Consider the following 19,893-nt stretch of genomic DNA (forward strand, 5'->3'; position numbering starts at 1 on the left):
ATCAGTCACAGTCTATGTAGCCCAAATCAAAAACAAATCATCCCATAACCCAGGGGAAAAGGAATATACATGATGAATCGTAGTTTCTTCAAAAAAAACGCTCCGATAAAAACGCCAGTCGAGTATGCGCCCCCAAATCCGTGATGGGGGTAGGTCAATCTATTCACAAGCCAGTCCATGTTCATATTCAAAGGATGGCAAAATATGGTTCGTGTTCGCAGTCATGTCGATCCATAATAAAGATCTCGTAAGTTCATGAAAAGTCATGCATGCGCCATTTCATGATAAAACAGATAGCTGCGTGTGATCTATCTTAGTAGGCAACGGGGGTAGCAGAAGCGCTGGAGACGGGAGTAGAGACGCTGGAAGAGGCCCAGCTGCCGAAGCGACGAGCCACAAGCGAGGGCGAAGCGGTAGGAGTGGCGACGGAAGAGGTACCGGCGATGGGAGAGTACCAGCCGAATTCACCACGGACAGCAAGAGGGACAGCCGAAGTTGGGGTTACGCTGGAAGAGGGAGTGCCGGAGGCAGAAGAGTACCAGCCGCGGGCAACCAGAGCGGCCGAGCTGGAAGGAGTGGCGGAAGAGAACGCAGGCACGCTACTGGAGTATCCACTGCCGAACTGACGGGCAACCAGAGGAGTAGCGGAGACGGGCACGCTCACAGTGGGGGAGGGAGTCGAGGAGTACCAGCCACCAAACTGCCTGGGGACAAGGGAGACAGAAGAGGATGGGGAGGCGGTAGCCCACTGGCGGGCATAGAGGGAAGCCGAAGCCGAAGCTGAGGCTGTGGGCGAAGCAGACGAAGTAGAGTATTCGCGGACATAGAGAGCACCGGTGCTGGATGGCTGGGGGTACTCGCGGGCATAGAGAGAAGCAGAGGCAGAGGCAGAGCTGGAAGCAGAGCTAGCGTACTCGCGGGCAAAGAGAGCAGGCTGGCCAGCGGCTCTTAGGCCACGGCGGAAGAAAGAGTTCGATCCAGATTCCGGGAGAGCAATGGATGGGAGGGGAATATCAGTACGTGGAGCGGGAGTCTCGTAGCAGGGAGTGGAGCTGGTAACGCGAGCAATAGAGGAGCTCGAAGGAGTGGCGGTAACAGTGACAGTCACAGGCACAGGGTTGGCACCGGGAGCAGTGACAGTTGATGTTTCAAAGACAGTGTCAATCTCAGGAACGGCAGAAGAGGAAGATCCTCCGTCGACATTGACGACATCGTAGGTTGCCTTGCGGCGAGACAGGTCTTCATTCTGGGTGTTTGCGAAAGGAGCAGCATAGGTAACGCTGATGGAAGAAAAGGCGAGGAGCGCCGCGGTGGAGAAGTGCATTATGAAGAGATAGAAGAAGTTTCGCTGGTAATCGATGTAGAAAATGGACTAAGATTGAAGGATTGCAAAATGTAAACAATGGAGATGGAGAGTAGAGATGGAGTGAATGGGAGAGTTGAGGAAAGCAGCAGTAGAGGGTTTAAAAGTTGAAAGAAGATAATCTCAATCCATGAATCATATTGGCGGTTTCGGCCATCTTCCTGCCATTGGGCCAAAAATAGGCGGCTGGGATGGCTGGGGATATACAGACTCAGACCAGCCTCTACTTTATGCCTAAATTGAGCCCCACCCGGATCCACGGATGTGCCAACCACGCTGCCGGATAGCGTGGATGATCGACATTATGTAACCACAGTGGTGTGGCTGGGGGATCCACTCTGACACAACGTCGTGTTTCACTGTCGCCTAGTTACTTTTCTTAGAACCTCTAGAATCATAATGATGAGGGAATGACCCTGATCTACACGCCAACATAAGCATATCTTATTATTTCTGTGACTACTGCCTAGCTGCTGCGGCAGGACTCTACCTAGATAGCCAAATCCTCCACTCGTACCAGCCCACTCCCCAGCGCTGCACTTGCCCACGCACAACACGAAGGGTTGGGGTTCCACCCGAGGGCTGTGACGTGAGTGCCTTCTTCGTAGATTGTGGAGGTAGGGATGCCAGTGATCGGCTTAGTGTCGCTAGTCATGTGCCTGGCCAGTTTCGGGCTCTCTGCCCGGTATCCATCGAAAAATCGGCTGGTGCCTGCAGTGTCGGCTTTCGAGCTTGGGACCCATTCATGTGTGAACCACATTTGCTGCCACACTTGCTCCTTGTTGTAGACCACCCGGCGGAAAGGATTGGTTCCTAACACCTCCCCTGCGGCGCTCCCATACAGGACGCAGGGGTGCGAGAAACTACATGGAGCCATGGCCGAGACGTTGCTGGAGAATCTGCCTATGCCATTACTTGTAAAGAATCGTCGGATTGGAATGATGCGGGCGTATTCCTGTTCGTCGCCGGAAACGGCGGACTGAAGGATGGGGGAATAGCTGATGTTGGGGGATGGCATTCGCATGCGGACTGTTGAGACTTTATCGGCCACGGGATCGAGGATAGACCACATATAAGTTTCACCGTCCATGGATATAGTGATCATATGGTGAGGATGGTTTGGATACACCGATGTGATGTCCAACACGTATGTTGAGTGAATTGGTCGATAGAAGAAGGGAAGTGGTTCAGTTGCAGAGGATCCAATGTTCCAAATAGCCACAAATCCATTGCTGCAGCCTACTGCAATATCACTAGGAGATAACCAAGTGACGCATGTGCAGATTGTGTTGGGTGGTTTTGCTTCAAAAGCGGGTGACTGGAGTTTGACTGGAGCTTGCGTGTTAGTGGACTCCACCAATTGAGTGAATAAACACGCACTGTATTCTGTCTCTTTCGACCCTCGGCGTAATTTGATCTCCAAAACTCTGAATTTTCCGTCTGTCCAAACCCCTGCTAGTAGCCCGATAAACTTTGTTGCCTCTTCGTCATCTTCGTCCCGTTTTTCTCTAGGCAGTCTGCACCAAGACATCCGCCTCAGATCTCCCCAATCAGCACATAGGACTTGTCGTAACTTTGGTTTGCATTCCATGTCAAGAGTCCTCGTCGAGGTACCACTCTTTTTGGCTTTGAATTCCCAGATCTGGAGCGCGCAAGGAAAAGGCGGCGAGGGTTTGAGTGATGAAAGAGGTTCACTTCTATCAGTTTTGTACTGGTCCTTCTGCTCTTCAGTAATTGGTGCAACCACAGCAAGGTACTGGGCGAGACCGTCGTGGTTCGGAGCCCAAGCCATGCAATGGATCTTATGGCCCATGTTAAGAATCCATCCCTCTCGAATTTTATTCGTTTTCCTTTCTGGCTCATTTGTTTTAGCGTGCCTTTCTCCCCAGACTTTGCCATAATCAAAGGACTCATGGTATTCCAGGCTGAAAAGCTGCTGGTTGTCATAGGGCCCCAGAAGAATGTCGTGATGCCGGTCCTTTGGTTGTGGCAAGTATTTCTGGCGAGCTGCTGATTCTTCAATCTTCTTAGTGCGTTGTCGTTTCCGGAATCTCTCTCCGGGCTCTTTGCTATAGTACCAGTCCCATCCGCGCGTGCTTTCCCTCTTCACGTCGTCTGGGTGGACACCGTGCGTTGGTCCATAGACATGTCCATCCGGTCTGGGTCCTTCCAAGGTAGTGCGAGTTGGAAAGATCGAGTCACGTCCCTTGTTCCATATGCCACGGAAATAGATGGCTGCGATCAGGTCACGATCGTCGGCACCGAATGTCAGATTGTAATATGTACTTTTTGACAAATGGTCCTTGGGGTCAAGAAGACCACGAGAGTGTGTCTCGTCCATATCTGGCACGACTATGCCGCCGGTCTTTCGCTTTTTCAAAATCAAGTCGCGTTGCTGAACTGCCTTACTCCCTTTCTTGGGGACGGCCTTGGGTTCATCGAAATCCATTTCTTCGAAATCGGATTCATTAGGTGCTTCTTCCATCTCCTCTTCGGCATCTTCTTCGTCGTCTTCGTTATCAATCCTGTCGTTGGCGTCGTCGCCAGAGGCGGCAACAAATTCCTCATCAGAAGGGGAGTCTTCTTTCTTGGGGCGCTTGGTTTTGCGCTTGGATGACGTTGCTTGTCCGCCTTGATCGGAGTCATCACTAATTCCAGCTATATGGAAAGGATCCTGGGTGTAAACTTTCTTGGGGCCCGTGACACGCCCAGACCTGCGAGAGGATGACATCTTGGTTAGATACGTCGCGTCAAAGACGGCGATGGCGGGCATGCATAGAGTCCATCCAGTAGCTTGCAGCTCAAGCAGAGCAGAGAGACTAGCCAAAGCTTTTCAAAGCCGACTTTGTGTGTTGAAGTGTCCACTGTTTGATATGAGAGAATGACGTGCAGCTTCAATGGATGAGGGCCAAGGCGGTGACGCCAGTCCCAAAACGGTTAGTGCATGTTTGATTTTATTGTTTATTCACGGCCACTTCTACGCAAATCACTCAGTCTACCACACCCAATACATTAAAAGTTCTTCAATCAATGTATTTGTTTTTTTTTTTTTTTTTTTTTTCTGGCTGTCCTTTTGTGGATAACTGGGTCCAATACTTTCAAGCAATATTATAGCGCAATTTCCTTATAAAACAAATTTCTTGCGCATTTGACCTATCGCATTCTGCTCAGATTTCCCTCAACACCAAGCAACAATCCATCACTTATGATGGCGGGCAAAACTGCATATCACCTTTCAGAGTCAGAGGGATAATGACCTTATATAATACATATCCAACTCTGCGTCTCTCATGTGGAAACTCAAATCTTTATGAATGTTTGACAGCAGCGCCCTAATCCAGCGACGTTCGATACTTCTCTCTGATAGAAATTGTAAAGTTGCACTGTTACGTAGTCCAGTCTCCAAGTATATGGGTTACTCCATGGATGCAGCAACAAATCAAGGATATTACTGCAAAAACGGTTAAAAGTACGAGCAAATTGGGATATAGTATCATAAGATTGAGTAGAGATTGTAGTGTACAAGGCACGGCATCATTACAATATGCTGCAATAACGGGTGTCGTTGCGCTTTGGCCTAGGTTCAGGGCAGTAGCAATTTAGGCTTTCGTCATAGTGTTCTCAGGTATCAATTCCGAGAGCATCTCATCCAGATGCCTATGGATCGTCCAGTGTGTATCATCCTCGTAAACCTTGAACGACGGATTTTTAGTCAATTTCTTGACGTAGTACTCTGTCATCGGCAGCGGTGAATTCCAATCTTTCCCTGCATGCCAGATATGAAGGTTGTTGTATGTCATGTCTCCAAATTCAATGCCCCAGTCTTGTGATAATAATTTTGCTTCGTATGCTGCAGGGCCAGAGCCCTGTTTAAAGGGTTCAAACAAAGCGCGAAGAATCTCCATTCTTCGCTCTTCAATTGTCTTGGAATGCTTGTCCTGATTCTTTTGCAAATACCCATCAAGCCACCGAGTCCCCCTTCGTGAAGTCAGTCCGTTCCTAAGCATCCAAATCACAATGCTCAATGAACCTCGTAATCCAGCCGGCCAGTACTTTGCCGCAAGGGCTGATATCCGATATACCCAAGGCATATGATGTGCCCCAGCTTTCCAATTTCCTCCTCCAGCGAGAATACCGACTGCGGACATCATTTCGTGGGGAATCGCATGCGCGCACGCCAATGTGTAGGGACCACCACCAGAACCGCCCATCAGGGCGAAGCGGGAGAGACTAAGATGACGAGCCAAGGCTTGAACGTCGGCAGGCCAATCCATGATACGTCGATTGGGTTGTTCTGTTGATAGGCCGAATCCTGGTCGCTCGGGGGCAATCATACGAATCCCGCGTTGATGAAGAATGTCCTCCATGATAGAGCCCTCATAGCGGCACTGGGGGTAGCCATGGAGAAACATCAATGGATAGCCTGTTTCAGGACCATATTCGGCATACCCCAAGGTCCTACCGTCAGGAAGTCGCATTGTTTGATCAGCTCTGGAGTTTATGTTGATGTATCGGCATGTTGACTGCATGCTCTTGAGGCGAGGAAGACCTATCCTTGCGAGCGGGTTCATGTCAAATCGTCTTATTATTCTGGCAATTTGAGGCTTTCGCATTTTGTGAGCAGAATACGCCTTTATTGTAAGCAACACGAGGCAAGGCCGCTTTGAGTCATCTGATGAAATCCCCGTGGTCGCGATCGCCCTTGGCGGGTGCTCAGCTCCAAGCTGGCTAAGCCTAAAACGAGTAGTGAGCGCCGCTGTACTATAAGTGAGCAAATGTTATCTTGCATAGAATGATTGCAAAACCTGACAGCGGTATCCTAGTGCGCAGGACATAAATCATGGAGGATCCGACCCCGCCTACGTCAACTGCTGATCGCCCACCGTCGTTTTTGACACTCACAGTCTGTCAACACCAACATCTCTAACATGTCTTCACACGCGAGCCGCGGACTGTCGCACGCCGGCGTCCTTCATGAATATGTAAGGATCTCACCTCCTATCCATACATATCGAGCTAACTCCCCCAGGCTCCAAGACTGGTGGCCTTTGAGTTCACCCCACCATCAGATGTCAACAAGCTACACAGCCTGATCTTCGTAGGCGGCCTGACAGATGGATTCTGCACGGTCCCCTATGTTTCCAAGCTAGCCCAAGCGTTGGAAAACACCGAGTGGTCTGTCTTCTCCGTTTTGCTCTCTTCTTCCTACGGAGGATGGGGAGTCGGAAGCCTCGATCGCGATGTCGAGGAACTCGGCCAATGCGTCCGATTCATTCGCGACCTCAAGGCGTCACGACAGCCCGGCGCTCCAGCCAAGTCTGCAAAAATCGCAGTTATGGGCCACTCTACGGGTAGCCAAGATGTGCTTCACTACCTCTATTCACCCAACTCTGGCTATGGCCTCCAGCATCAAGTTCGCCCTCCACTCGACGGCGCTATTCTGCAGGCTCCCGCGTCAGACAGAGAGGGTCTCCAAGCAATCATCGCCGACTCCCCGCAGCCCGATGAGCTCAAGAAGGTGTACAATGAACTTGTAGACTTTGCTAAGAAGCAGCCATACACGGAGAAAAACATCGATAACGTTCTTCCCATGCATCTCACTGCCAAACTTTCATATCCTGCCGACACGCCGCTGAGTGCTCGGCGATTCTTGAGTTTGGTTAGCCCCGAAAGCCCTGAGCACCCATCTGAGGATGATCTTTTCAGCTCCGACTTGAGTGATAAGCGCTTGCAGGAGACGTTTGGAAAGATCGGTACGCAAGGAATCATCCAGTCCAAGCTACTTTTTTTGTATTCGGGCAATGATGAATACTGCCCGCACTGGGTGGACAAAGAGAAACTGTTGCAGAGGTGGCAGCAGGCTACTGAAGCGGGAGGCAGCTCATGGGATACGGAAAACAGCGGTGTGATCGTCGGAGCCAGCCACAATGTCAAGGATGAAGGTCAACAGGAGCTTATTGATCGAGTTCTACGATACCTTCACAGCCTCTAAGCTGTGGTATTATAGAGATATAGAATGCGTGATCGAAAGACAGAGAACATTGAATCGATATGGACAATAAACAGGTCATTCAACACCACCCAAAAGTGCACGGATTTGAAATCGAAGAGGTCAGAAAGGGGTATATCACAGCACAGGGCAGTAGAGTAGACAGTCCAGACATGAATCGGGTCTGGACTTTGAGACAAGATGAATTGGACCATTTGCGTAAAACAGTTTCCAGTGGCAAAGCGCATTGAACAATTTCAAACCTTCAGCCACAGGTTCATCACACCCTTGAGGTAGTCAACAATCTCGGATCCGCCCAGCTTGCTTTCGCCGTAGAGACGATCGACGAAGGTAATCGGACACTCGCGAACTTTGTAGTGCATGGCCTTAGCACGGACCATCATCTCCATCTGGAAGCTGTACCCCTTGCTCTCAGTGTTGAGAATGACCTTCTCAAGCACATGTTTCTTGTACAAGCGGAAACTACCGGTCAAGTCGCTCACACCAGGCATCAACATGACGTCGGCGATCAAGTTCGCAGTGCGCGAGGTGAATTTCCGGAACAGATCCCAGCCGTAGACTCCGCCCTTGATATCTCCGAGGTTCGCGTATCTGGTACCGGTCACAATGTCGGCATCGGTGGCCTTTTGGATCTTGATCATCTCGGGGATGAACTTGGGGTGGTGGCTGAAATCGGCGTCCATGATGACAACGAAGTTGCCGGTGCAGAATTTCAAGCCGTGGACGTAAGCGGTTCCCAGGCCGAGCTTGCCTGCGCGGGGCTTGAGGATGATGTGTTCTTTGCCATAGAGCTTCTGGAGCTGCTGCGCGATCTCGAGGGTGCCGTCAGGGGATCCGTCGTCAACGACGATGACCTCCCAATCCAACTTACTAATACAAAATACGGATTAGCTACTAATTGTCAGATTCAGTTCGAAATGGGCGCATACTGCTCGTTGAAGGTCTTCTGGATCAGCCAGACGATAATAGGGAGGTTTCTCCGCTCATTGTAGGTAGGAAGAATGACAGAGTACTTGTGAGTCGCGCCCATTTTGAAGGTCGTAAAATGTCAATTAAAGAGGTAAGGAGCGGTACAAGATCAAGAAGATCAAGGAAAATAGAAAAAGAAGCGAAGAGTAGGGAATGTATGGCAGCTTGTTGCATCCGGCAACGCCAGATCGCGGCCAAGTCGCCAGATCCGGCGTCGACCGCCCTGGCAGAATCCGATAGCTTATCAGATGTTTTGTTCATCGCAGCTTGCCCAGGTGGACTCTTCTCACTGCTGTCGCATTTGGAAGTTTTCAGAATGAATCCAGTATCAGAAAAACATCACCGGAATGCCTCTAGGTGTCAGCGCCACTCCATTCCTCATCAATCTCCCAAATTGCCCCTTACTGATTGCCTGTGCAGCCTCTCGGCCCCGCAGCTCAACAAGAGGTCCTCTAGATGCATCAGATGAGTGAGCATTGTGTCTTGGATTCCACCGCTACATCCATATTCTAATAAAATTCAGTCCACTCGCCCCCTCGTGCTTACCCACTTCGCCAACCAAACGCAAATCAATGCTTGCTTCAGACCGTTTCACCGGGGCATCATTTCATGAGCTAGATCCGCTCGCCCCAGATGATCTACCGGAAACATTAGGAAAGGACCTATCTTTCCTCCTTCGGCACAACATCTACCACACTCTCTCCCATATCGATATTCCCCCACCGTTGCGCACCAAATTCATTATCCTTAATCCGGGAGAACCCCTGTCAACCTCTCTTAGCACCCTTGAGAAAGTAGTGGCTGAGGGTCGGTTCCTCGTCGCAGCGCATTTCGCGGCAGCCATTTTGACATCATCCTTGATCTCTTCGACGGATATCAAACTGATTTTCTCCCTATTTTACACACGACTGGCATGTTTGGAGCTGTCGGGAAATACAGTCCTCGCAGCACAAGAATCAAAAGCTCTCGAAGATTTGAGCTCCGCATTTTACTATGTCGACCTGACTCTAGAGAAGCCTGGGGCTGTTCAAAATGCTGATAATGAACAAGCCAATGCTCATGCGCCCGATCCTCGTCACATTGTCCCTTGGCCTCTGCGCGTCCTGGCCGTACGGCTCCAGAGTATTGGCTTTGGTGATTCACGCAGAAGCATTGGTGGACTGTACGAGATTGGTTTGGAAGCTCGCAGGGAAATAATGCGGAGCGAAATCAGTGAGGATGAGCGGAAAATATGGAGAGAGAGATTGGCAGATCTTGGTGTCAGAAGTGTGAACTCGTTGATAGAAATGGGTGATTTCGATGCAGCCAGACGATCTCTCGAGGCCTTGCGGGTACCTGGACCAGAGACTGAAACCACCAAATTCAGGAGAGCATTGTTACTACTACGGATTGGTGACCTTGATGCGGCAAGTCAGGTATTTGGCGCCTCCAATGACACCAAGGAGGCTGCTTTATTGGAGCCTCTTTTGAGCATGGCAGAAGGCCGTTACTCAGATGCTGTATCTCAATGGCGCACCCTTGGCGAAGATAAGACACGGACAGATGGGGCTCTGGTAGCTCAGAACATGGCAGTGTGTCTACTTTACACAGGACAACTGGATGAGGTATGTGCTTACTTGCAAGGGTGCGTTGAAACCCTAGTCGTCGAACCTGCTGACTTTTCTCCAGTCCCGTCAGATTCTTGAGGCTCAAGTCTCGGCCAACCATTCGTTTGCGGGGTTGATCTTCAACATGGCAACGGTCTACGAACTTTGCTCCGATAATGCAGGTTATATGAAGGGGCAACTGGCTGATACGATCTCGAAACAGCCTGTTACGGGACACACTAATCTAGATCGACCAAACTCAGATCTGAAGTTATAACACTCGAATTTAAAGTGATTCGCCCTGGAGGCCAACGAATTGAATCTCATGTAGATGCCAATCTGAACACTGTCTAATGAATACACCATGAAAAATAAAATCTGCCAAAGACTTCCAACCAACGCCATGCATGGAAACAAACGCCACAAGATGCTTTTGTCCAAAAGAAGAACACAACTCCATGTACTCATACCGTCGTTGACTCCGGCTTCGGCGGGGCACGCTGCCGCGGCCGTTTAATGATAATCTTGTCATCTTCCCTCTCCCAACCAAGCTTTTCAACCTCAACCAACTTGTCCCACGTCCAACTCCGCTCATCACCAGTGCAACCACCCACAATCCAACTGATATGCACGTTGAGATAAGCACTACCAACAGCCTTGAGTGCGTGCCTGCGAACACGGTCCGAGGCCCAATTCATCACAGCACGCGTGTATGAGTCGACGCTGTTGTGCAATTGCCAAAAGATAACCCAATTATCGTGCAACAAGGCCGCCAAGACTTTATCGACCGTCTGCGAATGGAATGCATGCTCCTTTCGCGCCCGAGCGCGCAGCTCGAAGGCTGCAACCATGTCCTGTTGGCGACAGGCATAATCCAAAATTAAATAAGTGACCAGTTCCTTGGCTTCGGAGTCTGGCAGTGGGTGTGATTGGGAGTGTAGTTTATCGAGGCTATATCGCAGAGAGGGGAAATACGACGGAGGGTGATGCGCAAGAATAGACAAGCGGATCGAGAATACGTGGACTCGTTGTGAGAATGTGGCCGTGGTATTTGAGGCTGTTGCTAGAACAGCTTCGCGCAGCTTGCGTAGGGACAGGAGGAGTGTGGATAGCTCTGTTGACGGGGGCGGGACACCCCGCTGTGAGGGGGTTGATGTTGAGGGTCGCTGGGCGGCGGGAGGATTGGAGGTTGCGTCATTTGAGGCACTTGTGGGTAGGGAGGCTAGTGCAGCATCGAGGTCTTTGGAGTGGTGGGCGCAGAATCGCATATATCGGTCGACTATCTTGTCAAAGTACTCGGTCTGGACTTTGGGGTCTAGCAGCCTGCGAATGCATATTAGTGGTGTTCTGAGAGGGTGCGCATCTCAGACACACTTCTTATCACCCTTTGACACGAATCCCACATTTTCCAGGGAGTCCGCCACGGGGCGTAAGCGGCTCATGTTTTCCGGGGTTGGCTGAACACATGAACGAGCGTCGTTGATTGATATACCTACTGTTTGCACTGTTTGTACAGGCTGTCCCGAGGCTTTTTCCCAACAGGGCGATTCCGCTGGTTTACCCCAACTGCCCAACACTGTATCTCTCCTTTTAATTCGATCTTCTAGGATATCTTCTCTTTTACCAGTTTGATTGATTTGTTTTTCTGCTGATTTGTATATGTCCTGCTGGGCGATTTCAAAACTTCTTACCATCCTGCCATACTTGCATATCACATGTGATGTCTCGCCAACGTCGCCCTATTGACGAGCAGGTAAACAGTCAGCCTGCAGAAATAGCCAATGTCCTCGAGGTGCCTCCCAACGTCGTCAAGCGACTGCTTCATTGGGACGATCTACCTCATTGGCAACGCGATAATCATCACATCCATACTGGATATCGGCCCGCCTCGTCCTCGTTTTTAGGTTCATTTCAATCGCTGGGTTACGTTCACAATGAGACAGTCAACATCTACACCCACCTCTTACCGGCGGTGATTGCGGCACCTGCTGCGTACCAACTCTACCACTTGCTTGCTCCCCGATACCAGAATGCGGCCGATTCTGATATCATTGCCTTTGGCTGTTTCTTCGCGGGGGCGGCCTTCTGCCTCGGGATGTCCGCCACTTATCACACCATCTCGAATCATTCACCGGTGGTTGCACGCATTGGAAACTCACTTGACTATATTGGGATAGTGGGACTCATCGTGGGCAGCTTTGTTCCCAGCGTGTTCTATGGGTTTTATTGTGCACCCGAGCTCCAGCACAGGTACTGGACTATGATTTGTACTATTGGACTTGGTTGTGTCGTTGTGTCCATTTTGCCTCGGTTCCGCACGCCTCGTTGGCGTCCATTCCGTGCCGCCATGTTTGTCGGGATGGGCTTGTCTGCCGTCTTCCCTGTGCTCCATGGAGTTTCCCACTTTGGCTTCGACCAAATGCGACGACAGATTGGTCTCAGCTGGCTACTACTCCAGGGCTTCTTGTATATCCTTGGAGCAGGGATCTATGCGGCCCGAGTACCGGAGCGACTTATGCCCGGGAAATTCGACATCGTGGGGAGTTCGCATCAAATCTTCCACGTGCTAGTGGTTTGCGCAGCGATGGCCCACCTGACAGGGTTGTTGAAGGCATTTGATTATCGGCACAGCGGAACGGCCGAGACCTGTCAGATTCCACGAGGCTGAGAAGTCGGGGTCTGGCACAGCACAATCGAGGTTGGACAGCATACTCATGACGTTCTTTTAGAGGTAGCTTGCAATGAAACATTCAGGTAGCGTAAGTGACGTGACCAATGTTCAACAACCCTCTCGAGGGCCAAGTCCCTGCTGACGATGACTTGGATCAGTTATGTGCAACGATGACGACGAGAAGGAGATGAAGCGGTGAGTCCTGCAATGGCTGGATCGCGTCAGCCGCTGATGACCCGCTCTTTTCCTTTCTTTTCACATGGAGACGTTGTCTAGAGGTACTTGTGTGAGAGAACAACGCCCCAGCAAGGTAAAAGACCATCTGCCCTTGTCAGCGGTAAATTCGTTAGGTTCTCCACCAGAAACTTAGCCCAGAAATTAGCGCTTTCAATGTTGCATCAGGGTGTACGACCTTTGAACAAAAGTACCCCTAGCCGGTTTCCCATGCGCTTGAGGGACCCCATTCTGTCCCATCCTCCATCTCGAGCAGTGGTCAAAAACGAACGTTGCATAGCTGGGCGATTATGCTTATTTCCTAATTCGGATGGGTCAAATTGGCGGGTCTTCGAGATTGCCTCCTTTCAACTCTGGAGTAGCGGTGCCAGTTGGCATCCCATGCGTGGTTGATCAGATGGAAGCATCTGGGGTTTCACAGCGGCTGACCTCTGTATGCGGCTGCCGTCGGTACATGAATCCGGATGCCAGAGTGGCATTTCTGCTCCTTGAAGCTTGAGCTTGTTTATATATATCCAAGGGCAAGGGGGAGGGGGTGAGGCGTTTGCCTCATTGGATGTGTGTGGTATTATTGCATCCTGGCTTTCTATTTCTCATATTGCTTTTCCCCTATATCAAACCCGGGCCACAGTATCATCCACATCTTATTGGGAAGATCCACTTGCTTCTTTTGTCTTTTCTTATTGTTCCCCCCTAAACGGCCCCAATGCTTGCGGAATCCAATGGCAGTCCTTATGCTGGAGATGCACCTAAGCTCCGGACTGCATGCGAAAATTGCCGCCAATCTAAGGTGAAATGCAATCTGTCTGGCAAGAGTGTCTGCACCCGTTGCCTGCGCCACGGCTTACAGTGCCAATACGGATTCGCCAACCGATCCGGCAAACCGAAGGGTAGCAAGAACCGGGCCACTCTACGCAAATTAGGTCAACTACAAGAGGAGAAGCCGGCCATGCGTGGCTTTCGTAGTAGTCGGCTTGTGGCTCCTGTGGCCGACTTGGAACCACTCGGTAGTGCCTATGGGAATCACACTGCCGACCCAGAAATCGACGACGAAGTTAGTATATCCCCTATCCTATCCGGCACATTTCTAACAATGATCCACTATAGGTCCGTTTGATATCAAACCAACCCGGGTTCTGGGAAAGTCCCCGAAGCTTTGGAAATACAACAACACTAGAATCCTCCGTCTGCCCTGGACAATTGTCAACAGTCGAAGGCTCACCATTCACCGACCTCGTGGACCCCTGTCCAGCTATCCCAACTGGTATAGGGTATCCACATACACCAGTCACGCCGACGTTTCTATCCGGGGAGTCACTAGCAGAAGGGATAGCCAGCCCATCATTGGCAGGCTCAGTGGCATCACCATACCCACTCTCGCCATGCGAGTGTCTGGACATGCAACTGTTCCACATGAACCGGCTGAACCACCTCCTGGCCGGGTCTTTACCACTCCGACTCGACCACAGCCTGCAGACAATCAAATGCACATTCTGCACCTGCCAAATGTTCCTACAATGTACCAAATGCGCCAAAGACAGCACAAACCTCCTTCTAACCATCTCGGTCCTCAACCTCACGCTCCAGCTATTCGAATACTGGGTTTCGCGCGAAACACCTCGCGTCCCACGACCAGAACATGGCATCGACATCCGCTACGGATACTACGAGATCTGCCGCGAAGAAAACCGTCAGATCCGCAATTTTCTGTTGCGAGGCTTACTGCTGCAATGTAGAGAGGTATTGCTGGCACTGAAGATCGCTGCTACCGCCACCGATCTCCAAATCCCCACTTTGAACGAGGACGAACCGTCCGAAACGAAAGCGCCGGAAGAACACATCGCCCACTGGGTTCCTTCTGATCATTTTGGTCTACTCCCTGGTCTAGATGCCCAGCTTTCATCTGGTACGCCCAGAAGTGAAGGTCTGCTCCCTATCATTGCTGGCTACGAAGCTACCGTGTCGGCATTTCTACAATCGACTTCGTGGGGGGAATGTATTTGCGGTTCTGGACGGGTGATGCGCGACGAGTCTCTTTGAACGTATATCCACATATAGGAGGTCAACTCTGTTCTGTCGTTATCAGTGCGCCCAGGGTGGGACATGGATGGATGTGGGTGTGTAGAGAAACGGGCAAGGGAGAGAAGAGAAGCCAAGGATGGGATCGGATTCACGGGCTGGACAGTAAACGCAGGTCGGCTATATCAGGAACACGAAATGGAAAACATATCGCCTGTATAACGTTAACGTATGAAAGTGAACGAGTGTAGTCTGCCGTACAGTATATACCTGGAGTTATACCCCACACTGCTCGGTCCGCAACAGCCTCGGCAGTGACTATCGCCGAGAGCTCTCTATAAGAAACTCTCCCCTCTCACATCTCATAAGTTAACCAAGACTCTCATCTCTAACCAGATAAGACACAATATCCAAAATGGCCCCCTCCGACCGCCTGAATCAGGTTAATGAACACCTCAATTACCCGGCTGGTCTGCTAGCTGGCCAAGTCGCCATTATCACCGGCGCAGGCCAGGGAATTGGCGCAGAGGCCGCACGCCTATTTGCAAACGAAGGCGCCAAGGTCATTGTCGCTGATATCGATGCTAGTAAGAAGATCAATCAAGTTCCTCAGTTGTGCATGTCTAATTAATCTAAACAGAAAAGGCCAATGCCGTCGCTGACGCCATCAACTCGGCAAAGTCGGGTCGTGCCCTCGCTGTCGTTGGTGATATCCTTGATGGCGACTATGTTACCGAGCTTGTGAAGCGCGCTGCTGAGTTTGGGAATGGCAAGATTCATATTATTGTGAATAATGCCGGGTTTACGTGGGATGGAGTCATTCATAAGGTGCGTGAACTGTTGTCGGGGGGTTTGATCTCGGTTTCTCTTTTGATCCTTACTGTATCCTGGGGATATTTCACTGACTTATTGCTTCCTTGCATGTCTATAGATGACCGATAAACAGTGGGATACCATGCTAGCTGTACACAACACAGCGCCCTTCCGCCTCGTGCGCGCGGCAGCACCCTACTTCCGAGTTAAGGATCAAGAACCGCGCGTTATTATTAACATTAGCAGCACGAGTGGGATTCATGGTAATGCGTAAGTATCATCAAACCCAGTCTAATCCCGTATCTATATCCAACCGCTGGCTCTACATCCCCTTCCCTCCCACCCATCGACCATCCACAAACACCAAACTAACCAAAACAGCGGCCAAGCAAACTACGCCGTCGCAAAGGCAGGCGTAGTAGGCCTAACACGCACAATCGCCAAAGAATGGGGTCCCAACTTTGGAGTGCGCTCAAACACCATCGCCTTCGGCTACGTAACTACGCGCCTGACAGCCGCCAAGGAAGAAGGCGCCTTCATCACGACTCCCGATGGCACGAAGGTCGCGCTTGGTATTCCTGGCAAGCAACTTGCTAGTAAGAAGGGTTCTGCTGCTGAAGAGAAAAAGGCTGCGGATGCGAATGCTTATCCTGATATCCCGCTGCGGAGACCGGCTAGTCCTGTTGAAGCGGCGAGGGCTATTTTGGGGGTTGCTTCGCCTTGGTTTTCTTATGTTAACGGGGAGACGATCCGAGTTACTGGGGGCCGGAATATGTAGGTTTTATTTGTTGGTTTTTGTGGATGGAAGTGGTGGGTTTCGGAATGGATATATATCCGTTGCTTATTCTCATATCTATCATGAATATGAATACATCTACAACACAAGGGAACTATCATCTACGTAAACCAAGAAGATTCTAAACGGGGTTACAATAGAAGCCTCACACGCACAAACCTATCTACCACTAACTCGGAATGGACCAGTTGTTTCTTGCGTTTCATTCGGGCTGTGGTTTCACGGTGGCACGGGCCCATCACACGGAAGACCAAAACACCCCAAATGCGATCGAGTCTTGTTAGACGAGATAACGTTGGACAGGCAACTGTTGGAAGGGACAGGGGTCTGTATAGGTGAGTGGGTTTGGCCAAGTTTTGGCTTATGCAGGTGAGATGGATGTAAGTATAGTACTTCGTATCGAAGCAGGAATAACAATAGGTGAGGATCATGTATGTCAATGTAGAGTAGATCAAGTTGTATATATTGTATTGCATGTAGAAATGCGGTGTAGATTGTAACGTATTTTCGCAGTGTCGAGGTATCATATCGTAAGAATCAAGAGCGAATGGACCCGCCAATGCCAATGCCAAAAAGGAAACAAGTCTATGCACAGGACTAAACCGAGAGATATCAACCACCCATACAAAATATCCCAAAATATCCTTCCCAAAAGATGAACAGAGAAAAGAAGACATCCAGATCCCAGACCTATGTTGGTCAACGCCTCCCAATCCGAAACAAATAAACAAAACCCCGCGTTTCATCAGCCCTCCCAGGGGCGTTTCTCTTCAAGTCATAGTTCCCAATATATTAACACGGAACTGGTAAAAAAAAAAAAAGGCTCCTCCGGTATGTGTCGAAAATATTAAAACAGTAGAAAAGCAGGCCAGGGTAATCCTCAAAAGGGTAACCAGGCAGGTGTCGTAAATCCAGGGATAAATAAAGAGGAAAAAAATATATCCAAAAGGAAAGAAAAGCTGGTGGCCGAGTCCAGTGGATCATGATCAACGCGATCAACTTTTTGTTGTTTTGTCGGCAGCTTTTGGTATCCGCTCGATGGCGGAAAAAAGTGGAGAGAGTAAGGAGACCCGAAATATGCAGGATGGATATCAGGCAGAATTCAAGAATTCGCGCCTGAAGGCCTGAAGGTGGAGAGAAAAAGGGCGTAATATCATGCAGCATGCGTTATAATGGGTATTCCCATAGTGGAGCAAGGTGCAATTTAGACAGGGACCTCGAGTGGCAGGTTGGAATGGTAGCCCAACCCCCATAGGCAAATGGATCCGCAGGGTAGAAAGGCTCAGCGCAAGCGGACGGGAATACCACCTTGCAGTCCGTAATCTGGCCCGAGGCGACCGGCGACATAGTATTGTCCGAGTAGTCCTCGGTGATAGCAGAGCCGTCGGAGGCGGCAGACCGGGAGAAGGCCGAGTACTGCGACGAGTCCGAGGACGAGTCGGAGGGCTGGGCATGCAGGGGTTCCATGGGGCCCATGAACATTGGCATCTGAGGAATGTAGTTGAGGTGTTCCGGCACCCAGGGGGTCTGGGCCTGGGCTGGGGCCATGGGATTCTCCGTGAAGCGGGGACACTCCAGAATGAGCTGGCGCAGCTCGGGGATGGTGATGCGTTTACTTGGGTCGCGCTCGAAGACGCGGCTCAGGATACATACCATCTCTGGGGAGAGTGGGAGGATGGTCTTCAGGAAAAATGGGTCCTTGAGATAGGCCTGGAATGTGGAATCCTCGACGGAGGCGCGTTTCCATGGGTTGCGACCGCAGGTGAGGTTCACTAGGATTACGCCCAGACTCCAGACGTCGTTGGCGGCGGACATGTAGCAGGACATGGGGCGGGCATTGGACTGTTGGCACTCTAGTTTGGGTTAGCCACCTGTGTTAAGAAGACGCGAGGTTTGAACTTACCAGGCGACATGTAGAACGTGGAGCCGCATCCAAAGTCCGAGGTGAAGTAATCCGTGGTGGCCAAGCCAAAGTCGGCGAGCTTGACTGTCATTCCCTGGTTTGTAACGAGAACGTTCTCGGGCTTGAGATCCCGGTGATAGATCCCGAGGGAATGGCAAAACTGTACAGCGTCCAGGAGTTGGAGGAATACGCTCTTGGCTAAGGGTTCATTCCCGACAAAGTGGCCCTTGTCGGTGATGTTCGAGAACAGATCTCCCTCTGGGCAGAATTCCATGACGACAAAGGTACAATCCGCGGAATCCATGATGCGAACTAAAGAAACCACATTGGGGTGTTGGCTGGCCAGGTGATGAAGTCTAATCTCGCGCTGCTGGAACTTGAGTTGTCGGGGATCCAGTCCACTTTTGTTGAGGGCTTTGACGGCGTAGACCACGTTGGTGTGGATATCCACCGCAGTGTAGACCACGCCATAGGCTCCGACGCCCAGGACTGAGGTCAGTTCCAGCCGGTTGGCTAGGATGAATCCTAAACGGTCCTCGGGAGCATAACAGCGGGGAGTGGGCGAAGGTGGTGGCGTTGGTAACATGGCCGGATACATTGTTACAGTCGTCCTGGAAGAAAAGAAAGGGCAACGATGTCCAGGGAGATATTGAAGAGTGTCCTGAGGTCCACGGCAATTCACAAGGCATCCATTCCAATCCTCGGGTTATGCGTGGTCCGTGAGAGAGAGTGAGAGTAAGGAAGAATAGGAAGAGCTAAGAAGAGGGAGAGAGAGAGAGATGAAGGAGAAAGGAGAGTATAGAAACAAGGCAAAGATATGTGTAAAGGTATAAGCATGGAAGTATAGCGGCGAAGGGGAATATTAATAGAGAATGGCAGCCTCGTGGAGGATCCACATCAAAACAATACCAAATACATAGCAACACAGTAGGATAACAGTAATATAACACAATAATAATAAAATAATCCCAAATAATAAAAATAACACACAATCTATGATGCGTATAATTATAGCGGTGTATCATTCTGCCAATCATAATGCCATGTTTCTTCTTGCCCGCATCCGCCACCGCCCGTGATTGGTCAGCTCCACATGACGATCGACTCCATGCTGCAGAATTCCCCCTATTCTCCTTCTTCCCTTCCTCTCTGTGGCCCTCCCTCTGTGGCAATACGCCCACGTATTCCTAAACCTCCTGACACATTTGCCAACGCATTCTCCTCATGGCCCCCTTCCCAGCCCCGCTTTCAGATCGGACCCATACTACTTCCACTTTCGAAGGGAGCTGTTGGTTGAATGCGGCACCCTCCACTTCCATGACTCTAACTGTGAAACTAGTGAAACAGAAAGTGAAAGATCAACCTCACCGTCTCTTCTCCCCCCCCCACTTCAAGTCCAAGTCTAGAAGTGAGGCGATGAAGGAGGGGCGCTATGGCCAACCATTTGCCCTGTTCGTTTTTCGAGAACACCTGGCCCTGCTGAGCACTGCACAGGCCACCTCATCTTCTCCTGGCGCTAATGTACGTTG

At 50.5% G+C, this 19,893-nt stretch overlaps 11 protein-coding genes across 11 annotated transcripts; 5 read left to right on the plus strand and 6 right to left on the minus strand.

The window, feature by feature from the left end:
- Nucleotides 1–313: 313 nt before the first annotated feature.
- On the minus strand, nucleotides 314–1,324 carry N7446_008218 (uncharacterized protein; the record flags this gene model as incomplete). The annotated part of the gene is made up of 1 exon (XM_058516963.1): nucleotides 314–1,324. The coding sequence occupies one exon, from the start codon at nucleotides 1,322–1,324 to the stop codon at nucleotides 314–316; it is 1,011 nt and encodes a 336-aa protein (XP_058370609.1).
- A 529-nt stretch (nucleotides 1,325–1,853) lies between these two features.
- On the minus strand, nucleotides 1,854–4,094 carry N7446_008219 (transcription factor TFIIIC subunit TFC6; the record flags this gene model as incomplete). Its single annotated transcript, XM_058516964.1, has 2 exons — nucleotides 1,854–2,692; nucleotides 2,744–4,094. The coding sequence occupies 2 exons, from the start codon at nucleotides 4,092–4,094 to the stop codon at nucleotides 1,854–1,856; spliced, it is 2,190 nt and encodes a 729-aa protein (XP_058370610.1).
- An 868-nt stretch (nucleotides 4,095–4,962) lies between these two features.
- N7446_008220 (alpha/beta hydrolase) lies at nucleotides 4,963–5,841 on the minus strand (the record flags this gene model as incomplete). The annotated part of the gene is made up of 1 exon (XM_058516965.1): nucleotides 4,963–5,841. The coding sequence occupies one exon, from the start codon at nucleotides 5,839–5,841 to the stop codon at nucleotides 4,963–4,965; it is 879 nt and encodes a 292-aa protein (XP_058370611.1).
- A 306-nt stretch (nucleotides 5,842–6,147) lies between these two features.
- N7446_008221 (uncharacterized protein) lies at nucleotides 6,148–7,420 on the plus strand. Its single transcript, XM_058516966.1, has 2 exons — nucleotides 6,148–6,345; nucleotides 6,393–7,420. The coding sequence occupies exons 1-2, from the start codon at nucleotides 6,292–6,294 to the stop codon at nucleotides 7,353–7,355; spliced, it is 1,017 nt and encodes a 338-aa protein (XP_058370612.1). The 5' UTR covers nucleotides 6,148–6,291; the 3' UTR covers nucleotides 7,356–7,420.
- Nucleotides 7,421–7,609: 189 nt separating this feature from the next.
- N7446_008222 (dolichyl-phosphate beta-D-mannosyltransferase) lies at nucleotides 7,610–8,403 on the minus strand (the record flags this gene model as incomplete). Its single annotated transcript, XM_058516967.1, has 2 exons — nucleotides 7,610–8,243; nucleotides 8,303–8,403. The coding sequence occupies 2 exons, from the start codon at nucleotides 8,401–8,403 to the stop codon at nucleotides 7,610–7,612; spliced, it is 735 nt and encodes a 244-aa protein (XP_058370613.1).
- Nucleotides 8,404–8,658: 255 nt separating this feature from the next.
- Nucleotides 8,659–10,205, plus strand: N7446_008223 (uncharacterized protein; the record flags this gene model as incomplete). The annotated part of the gene is made up of 4 exons (XM_058516968.1): nucleotides 8,659–8,701; nucleotides 8,763–8,811; nucleotides 8,866–9,946; nucleotides 10,011–10,205. The coding sequence occupies 4 exons, from the start codon at nucleotides 8,659–8,661 to the stop codon at nucleotides 10,203–10,205; spliced, it is 1,368 nt and encodes a 455-aa protein (XP_058370614.1).
- A 187-nt stretch (nucleotides 10,206–10,392) lies between these two features.
- N7446_008224 (uncharacterized protein) lies at nucleotides 10,393–11,370 on the minus strand (the record flags this gene model as incomplete). Its single annotated transcript, XM_058516969.1, has 2 exons — nucleotides 10,393–11,251; nucleotides 11,303–11,370. 2 exons carry the CDS (start codon nucleotides 11,368–11,370, stop codon nucleotides 10,393–10,395), a joined length of 927 nt encoding a protein of 308 aa, XP_058370615.1.
- A 278-nt stretch (nucleotides 11,371–11,648) lies between these two features.
- N7446_008225 (hemolysin III family protein) lies at nucleotides 11,649–12,596 on the plus strand (the record flags this gene model as incomplete). Its single annotated transcript, XM_058516970.1, has 1 exon — nucleotides 11,649–12,596. The coding sequence occupies one exon, from the start codon at nucleotides 11,649–11,651 to the stop codon at nucleotides 12,594–12,596; it is 948 nt and encodes a 315-aa protein (XP_058370616.1).
- Nucleotides 12,597–13,539: 943 nt separating this feature from the next.
- N7446_008226 (Zn(II)2Cys6 transcription factor domain-containing protein) lies at nucleotides 13,540–14,873 on the plus strand (the record flags this gene model as incomplete). Its single annotated transcript, XM_058516971.1, has 2 exons — nucleotides 13,540–13,887; nucleotides 13,941–14,873. The coding sequence occupies 2 exons, from the start codon at nucleotides 13,540–13,542 to the stop codon at nucleotides 14,871–14,873; spliced, it is 1,281 nt and encodes a 426-aa protein (XP_058370617.1).
- A 351-nt stretch (nucleotides 14,874–15,224) lies between these two features.
- Nucleotides 15,225–16,493, plus strand: N7446_008227 (SDR family NAD(P)-dependent oxidoreductase). Its single transcript, XM_058516972.1, has 4 exons — nucleotides 15,225–15,439; nucleotides 15,493–15,680; nucleotides 15,784–15,935; nucleotides 16,047–16,493. The coding sequence occupies exons 1-4, from the start codon at nucleotides 15,268–15,270 to the stop codon at nucleotides 16,441–16,443; spliced, it is 909 nt and encodes a 302-aa protein (XP_058370618.1). The 5' UTR covers nucleotides 15,225–15,267; the 3' UTR covers nucleotides 16,444–16,493.
- A 1,135-nt stretch (nucleotides 16,494–17,628) lies between these two features.
- N7446_008228 (serine/threonine-protein kinase) lies at nucleotides 17,629–18,962 on the minus strand (the record flags this gene model as incomplete). The annotated part of the gene is made up of 2 exons (XM_058516973.1): nucleotides 17,629–18,314; nucleotides 18,365–18,962. 2 exons carry the CDS (start codon nucleotides 18,960–18,962, stop codon nucleotides 17,629–17,631), a joined length of 1,284 nt encoding a protein of 427 aa, XP_058370619.1.
- Nucleotides 18,963–19,893: the final 931 nt, after the last annotated feature.

Source organism: Penicillium canescens (assembly GCF_028828765.1).
Source record: "Penicillium canescens strain IBT 15451 chromosome Unknown utg000005l_segment0_segment0, whole genome shotgun sequence".
NCBI lineage: Eukaryota > Fungi > Ascomycota > Eurotiomycetes > Eurotiales > Aspergillaceae > Penicillium > Penicillium canescens.

Coding starts and splice junctions, on each gene's coding strand:
- N7446_008221 (XM_058516966.1), top strand. CDS start 6,292: ATGTCTTCACACGCGAGCCGCGGACTGTCGCACGCCGGCGTCCTTCAT. Junction 6,346..6,392: donor CCGGCGTCCTTCATGAATAT/GTAAGGATCTCA, acceptor TAACTCCCCCAG/GCTCCAAGACTGGTGGCCTT.
- N7446_008227 (XM_058516972.1), top strand. CDS start 15,268: ATGGCCCCCTCCGACCGCCTGAATCAGGTTAATGAACACCTCAATTAC. Junction 15,681..15,783: donor GGGATGGAGTCATTCATAAG/GTGCGTGAACTG, acceptor GCATGTCTATAG/ATGACCGATAAACAGTGGGA. Junction 15,936..16,046: donor AGTGGGATTCATGGTAATGC/GTAAGTATCATC, acceptor TAACCAAAACAG/CGGCCAAGCAAACTACGCCG.